This window comes from Stomoxys calcitrans, chromosome 2 (assembly GCF_963082655.1).
Source record: "Stomoxys calcitrans chromosome 2, idStoCalc2.1, whole genome shotgun sequence".
In the NCBI taxonomy this organism is placed as follows: domain Eukaryota; kingdom Metazoa; phylum Arthropoda; class Insecta; order Diptera; family Muscidae; genus Stomoxys; species Stomoxys calcitrans.
Window position 1 is genome coordinate 67,728,976 of NC_081553.1, and position 16,035 is coordinate 67,745,010.

At 38.1% G+C, this 16,035-nt stretch overlaps 1 protein-coding gene across 1 annotated transcript; it reads left to right on the top strand.

The window, feature by feature from the left end:
• The first annotated feature begins 11,192 nt into the window (after positions 1–11,192).
• LOC106082245 (uncharacterized) lies at positions 11,193–12,823 on the top strand. The gene has a single exon (XM_013244636.2). It carries the CDS (start codon positions 11,484–11,486, stop codon positions 12,342–12,344), a length of 861 nt encoding a protein of 286 aa, XP_013100090.1. The 5' UTR covers positions 11,193–11,483; the 3' UTR covers positions 12,345–12,823.
• Positions 12,824–16,035: the final 3,212 nt, after the last annotated feature.

Below are 16,035 nucleotides of genomic sequence, written 5' to 3' on the forward strand. Positions count from 1 at the left end.
TCTCTTCCCCCTCCTGGCTGGGTGTGGGAAAGTCAACCGGTGGTATACAAATGAAATGTATACCGCTGCTGGCCGGGCCGATTTGTATGGACTATGTAATTCAATGACTTTTGATGTGAGTGATGAAATTAATTCGAAATATTTCTTTTGAATAGTCAGCAGCCAGATAAACGTCATCGTCAGTGACTATCATAAATATGCAAAATAGTATTCAAAAATTTATTTGTAGTTGAGCAAACGTTGTTGCTTAATCTGTGTAGTGAAAAAAAAAACACACACAGTAAAGGGATTCCAAAGGTCTATGTTGTATCCACATAGCGGGGAAAATAGGGCAAGTTATAAATTTGGCAAAATTTACGATATGACAGGCAATTAGGCTGAAGATAAAAAGCTAAAAATTAAATCATAAAAGTTGTAAAAACTTTAAATTCAAGATTAAAATTTAAGCTCCAAGAAGGAAATAAATTTTAAAAAGCTCATCACAAAACAAAACCAAAAATTTAGTTAAACCAAATAAGGGTGAATGTAGGCCTATTTTAACCGTAACTGGGACAAATAGTATTAACGCTTATACAACTTACCATAGTAAATGTTAGAGATATTCAATGAAAACTGGGCCATTTAAGAAGCGGCTGTATATATAACTATGCTTTGCTGCAACCTAAATAGGTTGTAGGAAGTTCGGTTTTTTAAATGGCTTAAACAATGTGGGCATGACAAAGCTGTTTTGGTTTAACTTGTTGGGACTCTAGAGAGTGCACCTATACTCCTCTTTGAAATTTTGTATCGTGAGTTTCACAATGACTTCAAATTTCCATGGCAAGTATGGTCCGAAACTGTCTAGGTTAGGTTTTAAGTGGCAGTCTGCCATCAGACTCTCACAGACTTTTTCGTCCATTTTGATACGAGAGGATAAGGTAGATGCCTTCCAGTTCCTACCATTGACCAATCCAGATCTCTTTAAAAGGCGTGACAAATTGCGAGAACCTTAAGTGGAACTCCTTCTGACTGTCGGTGCGGGACACACACAGCTGATGTTTTATAGTCTCTTCTTCTTCGATCTCCTCACAGTTTCTGCAAAAGCCTTTACTTGCAACCTTCAGTCTGTCAGCATGTTTTCCGATCAGACAGGGACCTGCCATGAAAGACACATGACTGAGACCTCTGTGGCAAGCAGAGGCAGCAGAGCCGCTTAATTCAAGTCAAGATTTGGCCACATTCAACAAAAATTTAAGCATAAAAAACAAATAAAACGGCGTAAGGTTCGGTCAGGTATATATGTAAACCACTTTGGTAATAATCCGGTGAAATATGCATTATTTATGCCCCCATAGCAGCTTTATCGAAATATGGTCCTAAATCCTAATTTGTGGCTAAATAGGACACGAAATGGCCGTTTTATGGACCCAAGACCATAAATCGAGAGATCGGTCTATATGACAGCTATATCCAAATTTGTACCGATCTGAGCCAAATTAAAGAAGAATGTCGAAGGGCTTAACCTAACTCACTGTCCAAAAAACAAGTTGAAAAATAAAGTCGAAGTTTCTAACACAAATCGATATCGGACAATAAATGCGCCTTATATGGGCCCAAAACCTTAAATCGAAAGATCGGTCAATATGGCAGCTATATCCAAATCTGGGCCGATCTGTTCCATATTGCAGAAGTATGTCAAAGGGCTTAACACAACTCACTGTCCCAAATTTCGGCGACATCGGACAATAAATGCGCCTTTTATGGGCCCAAAACATTAAATCGAGAGATCGGCCTATATGGCAGCTATATTCAAATTTGGACTGATCTGGGCCAAATCAAAGAATAACGTCGAAGGTTCTAACACAACTCACTGTCCAAAATTTCGGCGATATCGGACAATAAATGCGCCTTTTATGGGCCCAAAACCTCAAATCGAGAGATCGGTCAATATGGCAGCTATATCCAAACCTGACCGATCTGTATTATACGGCAGAAGTATGTCCAAGTGCTTAACCTAACTCACTGTCCCAAATTTCGGCGACATCGGACCATAAATGCGCCTTTTATGGGCCCAAAACCTCAAATCGAGAGATCGGTCTATATGGCAGCTATATCCAAATCTGAACCGATCTGGGCCAAATTGAAGAGTAAAGTCGAAGGTTCTAACACAACTCATTGTCCAAAATTTCGGCGACATCGGACAATAAATGGGCCTTTTATGGGCACAAAATCTCAAATCGAGGGATTGGTCTATATGGCAGCTATATCCAAATCTAGACCGATCTGTGCCATATTGCAGAAGTATGTCGAAGTTCTTAACTTAACTCACTGTCCCAAATTTCGGCGACATCGGACAATAAATGCGCCTTTTATGGGCCCAAAACCTTAAATCGAGAGATCGGTCTATATGGCAGCTATTTCCAAATCTGGACCGATTTGGGCCAAATCGAATAATAAAGTCGAAGGTTCTAACACAACTCACTGTCCAAAATTTCGGCGATATCGGACAATAAATGCGCCTTTTATAGGCCCAAAACCTCAAATCGAGAGATCGGCCTATATGGCAGCTATATTCAAATTTGGACTGATCTGGGCCAAATCAAAGAATAACGTCGAAGGTTCTAACACAACTCACTGTCCAAAATTTCGGCGATATCGGACAATAAATGCGCCTTTTATGGGCCCAAAACCTGAAATCGAGAGATCGGTCAATATGGCAGCTATATCCAAACCTGACCGATCGGTATTATACTGCAGAAGTATGTCCAAGTGCTTAACCTAACTCACTGTCCCAAACTTCGGCGACATCGGACCATAAATGCGCCTTTTATGGGCCCAAAACCTCAAATCGAGAGATCGGTCTATATGGCAGCTATATCCAAATCTGAACCGATCAGGGCCAAATTGAAGAAGGACGTCGAAGGGCTTAACCTTACTCACTGTCCGAAATTTCGGCGTCATCGGACAATAAATGCGCCTTTTATGGGCCTAAGGCCCTTAATCGGCGGATCGGTCTATATGGGGGCTATATCAATATATAGTCCGATATAGCCCATCTTCGAACTTAACCTGCTTATGGACTAAAAACGAATCTGTGCAAAATTTCAGCTCAATATCTCTATTTTTAAAGACTGTAGCGTGATTTCAACAGACAGACTGACAGACGGACGGACATGGCTAGATGGTCTTAGATTTTTACGCTGATCTAGAATATATATACTTTATAGGGTCGAAAATGGAAATTTCGATTTGTTGCAAACGGAATGACAAAATGAATATACCCCCATCCTTCGGTGGTGGGTATAAAAACTACGTGAATATTTATTTTGTTTATACCAACCAACCGTAGGCCACCGTAGCGCAGAGGTTAGAATGTCCGCCTTTGACGACGAACGCCTGGATTCGAAATATTCCGATTCGGACGACAAATGAATGCTGAACATTGTAGAAGTTATTGTGTAATATTTCAGTTCATTCGGATAAGAATTGCGCCCTCTATAGGCTTAAGAAGTCAAGACCCAAAATCGGTTTATATGGCAGCTATATCAAAACATGGACCGATGTGGCCCATTTACAATACCAACCGACCTACACTAATAAGAAGTATTTGTGCAAAATTTCAAGCGGCTAGCTTTACTCCTTCGAAAGTTAGCGTGCTTTCGACAGACAGACGGACGGACGTACATGGCTAGATCGACTTAAAATGGGATGACGAAATTTGGGTTGCGTTAGGCGTCTCGATTCCCTTCTTCAATTTGGCCCAGATCGGTCCAGATTTGAATATAGCTGCCACATAGACCCATCTCTCGATTTAAAGTCTAGGCCCCATAAAAGGTGCATTTATAGTCCGATTTCGCTGAAATTTTAAATTTATTTTAGGCTTTTCTACATGCGTGTCGTATATGTTTCAGATCGGTCTATATTCGGATATAGCTTCCAAAAAGACCAATATTATATTCTACAAAATTTAAATTTAACTTAGACCACTCAATGTCAGTGCCGAATTTGGTCCAAGTCGGATGATATTTCGATATTGCTGCTATGGGGTCATAACTTATGTATTTTTCACCAGATTAGGACGACAGGTGGTTTACGTATGTACCTGAGGAGGTGAGTATCCAGAGTTCGAACCGGATGAACTTAACGCATCTTCACTTGTTTACTAGTTTTTTCGACTCTATCCCACTGTGCGACATCCTTGTCGAGTTTGTTCCAAATCGATCTATATTTCGATGTTTCATATATGTTACATTTTTTACCGGAGTAGATGGGTATTGGCTAAGCCCAACTTTTGCTTTTTAACTCTTTTAGAAAAATTTTGGTTTTTGACCCATTGTGGGTTTTACTCAAATTATAGGCAAACATTTTTTGCCTATAGAACTTCCTTTTTAATACGTTCAAAAATTACTGACTTATTTCTAGCATTTTTATTTCACTCCACTGTGCGACCACCACATTACGATGTATTCCAAACACAATGACAAAATTAATATACCCCCATCCTTTAATGCTGCCTTAAGAAAAAAAGTCCATGTACACCACATTGCTTAAATCAGTTATTGCCATCTCAAGCTCATGCGTTGTCTCCATACGAGAAAGAGAAACTCAAGAAATTATGAGAATATTTTTAACTAAATCAAAATGATTAAGTGTGACCCCAATGCAAACTGCACCCTTGAAACATGGAATTTCTGTAATTACCCACCAAAGATAAATAAACCTTCATTGAAGCCGCTCGCTGTTGCATTGGCAAACAATGAGTGAAAGATGCAGGCGCTATAAAAAGAAGCCCAGACCGAAAGCCAAAAGCTTGGAAAAGGTGTAATTTGTCTACACTAAAGAAATGATTTTAATTCAGCTGTATGTTCACAGCCAAAAGAAAAGTAAAAGGGAAAATAACAACAGGTACTATGAATCGCAAAAACAAAAAACTACTGCACTCGCTCGTAAAAGTACAGGTGATATGATGACATATGAGATCATATTGAATTGTAATATGTTGCAAGAGGTGTACCAAGCGCAACAATACCCTACTGGATTTGAGGAAAAATGCAAAAAAGTTGTTGTAAAGACTTTTTTCAGGTTAGATTTTGGTATTAATAATAGTTCAGTTTAGTAAAAATAGAAAAATTCAGATTTATTTTAATACTAAAGGGTGATTTTTTTGAGGTTAGGATTTTCATGCATTAGTATTTGACAGATCACGTGGGATTTCAGACATGGTGTCAAAGAGAAAGATGCTCAGTATGCTTTGACATTTCATCATGAATAGACTTACTAACGAGCAACGCTTGCAAATCATTGAATTTTATTACCAAAATCAGTGTTCGGTTCGAAATGTGTTCATTCACCGTAACGTTGCGTCCAACAGCATCTTTGAAAAAATACGGTCCAATGATTCCACCAGCGTACAAACCACACCAAACAGTGCATTTTTCGGGATGCATGGGCAGTTCTTGAGCGGCTTCTGGTTGCTCTTCACTCCAAATGCGGCAATTTTGCTTATTTACGTAGCCATTCAACCAGAAATGAGCCTCATCGCTGAACAAAATTTGTCAAAATTTGAACACATTTCGAACCGAACACTGATTTTGGTAATAAAATTCAATGATTTGCAAGCGTTGCTCGTTAGTAAGTCTATTCATGATGAAATGTCAAAGCATACTGAGCATCTTTCTTTTTGACACCATGTCTGAAATCCCACGTGATCTGTCAAATACTAATGCATGAAAATCCTAACCTCAAAAAAATCACCCTTTAGCTGTACAGGGTCCGCTCCGCTGCGCCTTCTTTAACTCTCTTATATCTATTTTGGGTGGGGACACTTCGCCATACCATTCATGGTCATGTTAAAAATTCTCCCAAAGAGGTGTTGCACTGCGGCACACCGTACGTACTCGGCTATAAAAAAGGCCTCTTATTGTTCATAAGCTCAACTTGAATCGGAAAGCGCTCATGGATGTATGAAATGTTTGCCCCTGCTCGGTTCCTGGACAAATTTTTACTCTACAACCAAATGCCTTTCTTTTTAGCCTCATATTACCATATTGGTAAATATTTCGGGTTTAGGGGGTATTTCGGGGGCGGTCACTTGGCCATCAAAGTTAATATAAGATTCGTGCTCTACTTTCCGAATCATTTCGTATGAGTCCGTATGAATGGCATGATCGGTAAATAAGTTGTGTTTGAAGGTGGGGTGGACCCAGCTTTTTTGTCCCGTTGTGGTTTTGGGTGACGTTTTTGATGTAAGGGGGAGGGTCAGCCACCATCCGATATTTAAAAATTATATAATCTATAAACATATAGGTTATATAATTTTTTTTGATTCTACGGAACAAACATACAAACCGAGTCTCATATAGCCATGATGGGTCTTATGCCCATTTGGGGAGTTTTTAGGGGGTGGCGTGGCCCCCTACACTTCGATCTGATTTTGTATGACAGATTCGTAATCTACTTCGGAATACCTTTCATTTAAGCCCCATATTGATGTGGAATTTGTCTGTTTTTAGACATTTTGGGGTTAAGGCGACTTCCTGGGTACTTGGACACAAATACCATATTCGTAGTTTTCTCTTCAATACCTTTCATTCGATATCCATATTGTCTTTATCGGTCCACTTGTGATTTTGGGTGGTATTTTTGGGGTAACGGGGAGGGTCCGCCCCCTTGTGATATCAACAAATTATAAAGCATTTTTCTTCTTCCTGACCATATTTGTAATCTACTTCCGAATACCTTTTATTTGAATCCCACATTGTCATGATCGCCAAATAAACTTATTTTAAGGGGTTTTGGGGCTGGGGCGGCCTCCCAGGTACGTGGACCCAACTTTTGTTATGAAATTCGTACTCTACTCCTGAATACCTTTCATTTGAATCCCATATTGTCTCGATCGGTCCACTTTTGTTTTTGGGTAGTACTTTTACGGTAAGGGGGAGGGCCCACTCCCCTCCCGATATCAACAAATTATATAGCCTATGTTTCCATCCAGACCAACCTGTGAAAATTTCAAGGCAATCGGTTCAGCCGTTTTTGAGTCTATACGGAACAAACAAATACAAATTGAATTTTATATATAAGAAGATTTTTATGACCAATTTTTTTGTTCTTATCTTTCTGAAAATCATTTTCTTTCATATACAATTTTTATAAATTTCTATCAATTTTGCCGTTGTTGTTATAGCCATTAACGTTTTAAAATTTAATTTTTATTGTTATACTCGTAGTAGTTTAACAACATAGTACATGTTTAACTCTTTTTCATTTCGCATCTTATCTGTTTTGTATTCCACTTTCTTCATCAGCTGCTAGACCCTGACCTGATATACAACATTTCCAAGGGTCAGTGAATATTTTTATTGATTAAGTGTGCGTGCATACACATATTTACATTTCCGTTTTCAAACTCTTCTTTCAAATTCCTCTTCGTATTTGCCAACCGCAACTATTAATAGCCATAAAAAACATGTCATTTTAATGGCAAGAGCGTTTCGAAGAGGTAGATGGCATATGGTTACAGATTTATTTCAAATTTTACATATTGTTAGATATGTTTCATCTTCGCTATTCACTATACGCTAAGATTCCAACAACAAGAAAATGTTTTCAAAACAAACAAATGGATCACTTATACTCTACAATTTTATACCACCTATGTGATGTAATATTAAAATGAGTCACCATACCAGTGTATCGTTCAAAAGCAACCCTGACTTCCTAACTATGTTTATACCCAACACCGAAATTTCCGCCAAGTTAGCTTAGAAGACCAAATGAGAGAATGGTATGTATGAGGCTACAAGCAGGCCTGTTTTGTCAACCAAATTTGGATATCATACTTAACTACCAAAGCACTTCACTTTACTTTAATTGGCTATGGCACAACATTTGTTCCACAAGCCGAACGTAGAATAGCGTTTCAAGCGCCTCGATCTTCTACGCTCATTTTATAATTCTGACACCAAGTTTTGAGGTGTCCCACACCTCTTGATCTTTCCATCAAGCTTTTAGTCGTCTCGGCTTGCGTGTACCACCGTGTTTGCCTTCAAAAAACTTCTTTGCTGGTGCCCCTTCATACATTCGCAGGCGTCGTATTTCGATACGTGTAACTATGCTATCGTCGTCATACAGCTCGTTGTTTCAAACGACGCCTATATTCTTCATTAACGCAAACTGTTCCATATATTTTACAAAGAATCTTTCTTCCAAACAATCCAAGAACTGTCTCGTCTGCTTTCACAAGTACCCATGCCTTAGAGCATTATAACAACACGGGCATTATCAGCGTGTTGTATAGTTTATTTTTGGTCTGTCGAGAGGCGGCCTTGTTTCTAAACTGCCTACTAAATCCAAAGTAGTAACTTTTTGCCAGTATTATTCTTCGCTTTATCTCAAAACTTATGTCATTCGTTTCGATTACGGCGATGCCGAGTTATATGAAGTTGCTGACTATCTCAAAGTTGTTGTTCCCAAATTTCTCCATGTTCTTTATTTGATCGGTTGCAGAGGGTGTTTTGGGAGTTGATAACATTCATGTCGTCTTATCACCATTTACCGCTAGACCCATTTTCACTGACTCTCTTTCGATTCTTTCAAAGGCTGCAGTTACTACTTCCGGTGACCGACCTATGATATCGATGCTGTCGGCATAGGCGAGTAGCATGTGTTCTCCTGTAATTAGTATCCCACATCTATTCACATCTGCATCTCGTATAATCTTCTCCAGCAGGACATTAAAGAGATAGCACGATAGGGCTGTCTCCTTGTCTGAAACCTCGTTTGGTAATGAATGGTCCGGCAAGATTCTTTCCTATTTTTACTGAGGAACGTGTATCAGCAAGTGTCATACTGCAGAGTCTTATTAAGTTTGCGGGGACATGGCTTAAAAAATCTTTGAACGCATAGAGCTGCCGAAAGCGGCTTTGTAGTCAACAAAGAGATGATAGGTATTGACTTGTCCTTCTCGGGTCTTTTCCAGATTTTGGTGCAGTGTAAATATCTGGTCTATGGTGGATTTGCCAGATCTAAAGCCGCATTGAGCCGCATGAGGCCACCGTAGCGCAGAGGTTAGCATGTCCGCCTATGACGCTGAACGCCTGGGTACGAATCCAGGCGAGACCACCAGAAAAAATTTTCAGTGGTGATTTTGCCCTCCAAATTCTGGCAACATTTGTGAGGTACTATGTCATGTAAAACTTCTCTCCAAAGAGGTGTCGCACTGCGGCACGCCGTTCGGACTCGGCTATAAAAAGGAGGCCCCTTATCATTGAGCTTAAAACTTGAATCGGACTGCACTCATTGATATGTGAGAAGTTTGCCCCTGTTCCTTAGTGAAATGCTCATGGGCAAAATTTGTTGTTGTATTTGTAAAGCCGCATTGATAGGGCCCCAATATCCCATTGACCTTAGGTTAAAGTCTTTCACACAGTGCGCTCGAGAGTATCTTTTATGCGATGGGGGGGAGACTTATTCTTCAGTTGTTGGCACATTCCTTCTTGTATATTTTCTTGTGTGCGGGATATAGTATGCTGAAGTTCCAATAGTGGGGTATGCGTTCTTCTAGCCAGATTGCGCAGTCGAGCTGATGCATACACCCTATCAGCGTGTCGCCTCCGGTCTTAAATAGTTCAGCGGGTAACCCGTCGGCTCCTGCTGCCTTGTTGTTCTTTAGTCGAGTCACTGCTACTTGGACCTCATTCTGACTTGGAGGTAAACATTCTATACCATCATCAGGGATTGGTACTGTGGTATCCTCTATACCGCCATTGTCGGACACTGGCAGTTTGGTAAAATGTTCTTTCCACATCCTCAGCAAGCTAGATTTCCTTCTTTGTCTCTGCAGGAGGATGTGTCTGTACCAAATTCATCGGTTTGATGTTTGATTCTTTGGTAGATTTCCCGGACTTCAATCTGACTCCTGTACATCTGAATTCGTTCACACCCACGTCTTTCCATTCCCAGAAAAGTTTAAGCACCCCTCCCCTGCCGGTTATTACCATCCAGTAATATTTCACAAATTAAAATCTTCTTTCCAGCACAACTTGTCATGGTCATTAGATCGACTCCCCTTGGAAAAAATGACAAAAGTAATTAAAACACACGATAGGCCATAAAAGACAAACATAAATAATAGCTTTGGATAAAATGCATATTTTTTTTCATTTCAGCAGAAAAAAACTGTTGCTGTTTTCAATAAAATAAAATAGTTGAATGTTGGGTATACAACGCAATGTTCTTTGCTTCAAATGTGTCTGTCCTAAATATTTAACGTACAATTCACACCCCAAGAAAATGTAAAAGTTTTAGTTTTTCTCCATATTATAAGACCTTGTACTTTCCAATCTAAGGCAATGACATTGCCAGTTTTTTGTCTCTTTACGAAGAGTGTAATGCAATTTTCTGCATCGTTCGTTTAAACTAAGTTAACTTTTGCTTTTCAAAAATAGAAATGATGAAATACCCTTTTAATCTTATCAGCATCGCCAAGCGCAGCAAAAAAAAAAAAGAAAAAGTTACAGAAGGAAGATGTGAACATTTAAGGAAGATCGACGCTAAGTCTGATTTCAATTTTCATGGCTAAGTTAAGTAAAAATCCACAGACAACAATAACAACAACAAAAATAATAACAACCTGAAACCATTGAAAGTTGGTAATGTTACATGAATTTTGCTGCACTAAAGTTTGGAGGAAAACAACAACGGCAAAATGAAAATAAACAGTTTTTAGCGAAAGCATTTCGAACGAATTGAGAGAGAAGAGACTTTTAACAAAACTGGTTTTCCTACTGAGATATTTTGCCAAAAAGTCAATGCTGCAGCGGCCGCAGCAGCAGTCCCTTGTTTGGTTGGCAGAGAAGCCAACTCCCAGCTAACTGAGAGAGAGAGAGAGAATTGAGGCTATACTGCTGGAGCGGCAAAACAATAGACTTAAGACACAAACTCGAAATGCTGACGAAGACATTATCGTCTTCGTTGCCGTCACAGCCACAGACACAGGGCATCTGCCTTTTTGCTAAGAGGGGACTTGCTGCTGCTACTGCTGCCGCTGCTGCCTAAATGCATGAATGAAAGAAGAAAATGTTGTTGAGCAACTCTTGTTGGCCACAACTGGCGGTTGTGCCTGCTTATGGCCATGTTGAGCTCCGCACATTAGGCTTTCGTATATAAATTGTAAGGCCATGGGGAAATTGTATCATTTCATCCTTACACGTTCAAACGTTAACACAAGCGTTTCGGCCAAACTAAAACCAAAAAAAAATTAAAGAAGAAGAAAGCTAGCGACGGTGTGTTTATCGCATTTGCAACGGTTACGAATTAAGAGAAAGTGTCGTGTGGTGTTGAGAAAAGAAAAACAAAATTTTATATCCCCCCGAAAAAAAAACATTGAACAGAAAAAAGGACTATAACGAACAAATTGTTAAAGTAAACGAAACACCAAAAACAAAAAAATAGAAAAACAAATAAAAACCTAAATTAAAAAAAAAAAAACAAACACAAAGAAAATGGCTCACAAATTTGTAATAATCAGTGTAGTGTGTTTAGTCTCACTAGCAGCTGCCCTACCCGCCGAAGAAACACGTGGCCATGCCCGCAATGCAGTTGGCTCCGACAACGACATCGTGGATAGTATTTACAACGATTGTCTGCGCAAGGATTCAGTGTCATGTGTCAAGTATAAGTTATTCAACTTTGTGGACAAAGTGTTGGGAGCACGCGATCAATTCGCCTTGACCGAAGGTGTTACCGTGGTGCGTTCGCCTGATGCTCCCGCCCAAGATGCGGCCCGTTCCATATCGGGCAATGAGTCGTTCGAATCTTTGGCCATGAATCGCATTGCCAGTTTCTTGAATACCCATACCATTAAGGTGGAATTGAATGGAGCCGATATTGTGAATGCTGTAAGCTCGACCGGTCGCGCCTTGGAAGATGTATCCGAATCGTTGTTTGGCTCCGATGATCCCAACGCACCCGAAGAAAGTCGCGGCAAGAAGAAGAAGGCTGCCAAAATCTTGGGCCCCATCATTGCCTTGATTGCCTTGAAGGCTGCGGCCTTGTTGCCCCTACTGTTGGGAGCCATTGCCCTGATTGCCGGCAAGGCCTTGTTGATTGGTAAAATTGCTTTGGTCCTTTCCGCTGTTATTGGATTGAAGAAATTGTTGTCGCAAGAGAAGCATGTGACCTATGAGGTTGTGGCCCATCCCCATCACAGTGCCAGCCATTCGGTAAGCCATGACTCCTATGGCAGTGGCTACAGTGCTGATGTCGGCTCCTCGGGCTCCTATGGCAGCTCTGGCCATGGCGGTTGGGGACGTTCTTTGGATGCCCAAGATTTGGCCTACACAGCACAAAAGCCCAAGGCTTAAATCAGGATTTTGAAAAATTAAAACAATTTTGAAAACCCAACGACTTACAACAACGACGAAGATGATGATGATGATGATGATGACGAGATGATAACGAAACATTGTTTACAATGACCCTACAATGATGCGTGACGAGAAGAGAAAGTTTTGCCTTCATATACCTATACCACAGCTAGGTAATGTTGGTGGAGGAGTAGCAACGAAAAGGAAGAAAAACGACAATTGTGAATTGACAAACAGAAAATGCCTTAATGGGCAAATTAGCTGAGGAATTGCAGTGTAACAGTTTTTCAGAGTCTTTGCCTTGGGACATTTTGGTTTTCAATTCACTTTTGATTAGAAGTGTTTGGGCTACATGGCCCCCCAGCCTTACCATACACACACTCACACAAATGCATTCAAAGCAGACCATAAGAAACTAGACTTTTTTGCCTTAAGTATGAGAAAGAAAAAAAACAAAACAAAGCAAAACAACAAAAGAAAAGAAAAGAACACTTTAAGGTTTTTTTTAACGATATTATTTTTTGTTTGTTAATTTATTATAAATATTTATTTAATTTATTTTATTTATTAATATTGTTCTTTCATCATTCCACATACAAAACGACACACATATCACTTCTTCCACAATGAGATCTAAGGCATCTCCAAAAAATCACAAAAAAAAATATAAAGTTTTATACAGAAGTTTTTCAGTAGAAGTAGAAGACAACGATGATGACTATATATAGTGCAACAGATCAGAATGATGTATCGCTAGCCCGTTTCCTCTGTCCTTTACAACAGCAACAACAAGAAGTCACAAAGCCACATAGCAGTTTAAAGTAGATCAGATAAGTGTGTGCATTTTATATAATATTTATATAAGAGTTTTTATGTATTACACAATATTGTATATGAACTAATATATGAAAGCTTATGAGTATGCAGCATTTATGGAAAAAAAAATACTCAGCTTAAAGAAAAATACTATGAAAAGGATTTGAAAGAAACAACAACAACAGAAAATGGCATTTTTAGAGGAAATTTTTTTTCTGAAAAAAAAAAAGATTCTCAATTTTTCCTTTAAAACTTTCTCTTTTGCTTGAACTCTTTGCTTTCACTTTGACTATTTTCTTCCTTTTTTTATACAATTTTCTTATTTTTCACTTTTCTCTCTTGAGTATTTCTCTTAACTTTCTCCTTTTTCTTCTATATGTCACTCAGTTTTTCTCTTTCATGCTTTTATTGCTCTTTCTCTCTTTGTCTCTACTTGCTGCTACTTTGACTCTTCTTGTATTTCAAAACTACTCTTCCTTTTTCTTTGACTATACATTTTCTTTTCTCTACTCTCTAGTCGGTTTGTCTCTTCATCTCTTCTCTCACTCTCATTTTCTCTCTATGTGTCACTCTTTCACTTTCTCATTATTTCAAGTTTCCTCTGTATATGTCTATCTATACTTTTCTTAAGTTAAAAAATACTATATTTTTTAATTCTAGTCTTATTGATAAAACAATGTTTGTTATTGTTTTTGTTTTTATAATTTTCCATAGCTTTATTTTTCTATAATTCTCTCAACTGTATTATATAACAATATATGTTAACTATCACTATCTTAATTTTTCTTTCTCATATTTTCATTTTTCACTTTTTCTTCACACTATTACTTTTCTTAGCATTCTACATTTCATCTTCTCTTTTTTCATAATTTCACTTCTTCTCTACTCTTTTGATTTCTCCTTCTGTTTCTTTCCAATCTCACTTTTTCTTTCTTCATTTACCTCATTTACTCATTTGTTTAGTTTTGTTTAAGTATTAAACAGAACGCCATACCTTGCCATAGTTTCTCAGCTTCATAAAAACCAAAAACAAACATTAAAAACTAAGCTCATCTCAAACTATCATTCTTTTAGCTCTATGCTTCATGTCAAGCTCAAAGGAAATCTCTCCTTATACTTGAAAGTTTACTCTTTACTCACTTTTCCTATCTATCACTTAAAAAAACCAAAAAACTTGCTCTCTTTTACTGTCTTTTATATTTCATTCAATAATCTATCACTCTCTCTCTGAAACTGCTTTCTTAAATCTCTCTCTCTTTTTCTCACTCTCTTGCTATCCTTTACTTAACTCTTCTACCTCTTTCTACTCTCTTTCATCTACCTCTTCAAACTCATGCTCTCTTTCTATCACTATCTCTCTCTCTTTCTTTCTGCTTTTACGACTGACCCATAGCCGCTCAAATCTAATTACACAAAACGAAAAATTAAATTAAACATAACACAAGAAATCTAATACAGAACGTATGAAGAAGAAAAAAAAAATATAATGTTGTAACAATATTTGTTTTAAAATAGTTGTAATAATTTATTAATTATTATTATTTTGTCGAATAGTTTATAGTTCTACGACTCAGCCACAACGCACACAGAAAAAAGAAAAACAAAACACCCACATATATTATTTATTAAACTGAAATCAAATATTTAAACGTTTTTATGCGAAAACAACAACAAAGAAAAAAAAACAATAGTATCATATGACGTAAGTTATTTATTTTTGTCATAAAAATGCATTTCATTCTAAAATGAAAAAAAATCATTAAAAAAAAAATCACAAAAGCGAATAAAGTAATTTATTGTAAAAAACAAAATTTGAATTAACAGTTTTTTATTTACAGAGAAAAAAAATCTTAAAAAAACTTAGAAAGGAAAATCTTTGATTTGTATTAATTAAATTTTTTTATTTTTTTTTATATATAGGGTGGCCCCCGATAACATTGCGCCAACGCTCCATGGTTCGTAAATACCTCCTCTATACATTCAGGCTCCGCCTCTCTCTTGGGAAACGAAAGACTTTGAAGCTATCGTGTCTGGAGATCTCACTAAACGGAACATTTTGTTATGACTTTTATATAGGGTTGCCCACATAAGGTTGCGCAACTACTAGATGGGCCACCCTATGGGCAGCGGTTAAAGCAGGCAACCAATTTGATAATCTTAAAAAGCATGTCCTTACAGCGTATTACAATACTATGGATTCTTGGGGTAAAAAACAACTACCATATGGGAATTTCATCATATGGTTGTATGTTTTCCTATTCATTTCCTGGTGGCAATCCTCACAAACAATTAATGGTTGAAAACTTGTATTTGGTCCCCTTCTAATTCAGGTGAGTTGCAATTGGGAATTTAATTTTAATCTTGATATAGCACCATTTAATCCGATCTCCCGATAAAAAATCTTGGGTTCATAAAAACCGTTTATACTCTTGTCCCGATTTCAATGCACAATTGTACTGAGTTTGGATAAACCGACCACCACCCCATTTAAGGGTTTGTTCCCAGATATATGATTTTATTAACCATTTTCGTCGTTACCGTAAGTTGCATACATCCCTCAATATATGAGTATACACCAGAACTGAACATATTTGGCCCTATTTTCCGATTGAAGGCATTAAACAGAAGGCATCCAATATATCGATAAGCAAGAAAAACCACATTTAACCAGCCACCACATGTGCTTTGCTACACAGCTTCGGTATGGTGATGTTTTTATTTTCTTTGTTCGGTTCGCGCTGCTTGTGTCGTTCGTTTACTGCTTTGCTCGCAGGTTTGTTTTCTGTCACTCTCTCTCTCTTACTATTACCCTAAAATCCAATTTTATTAGTTTTTCCGCCGCGTGATTTCAACTCATAATTTCATGTTCAGT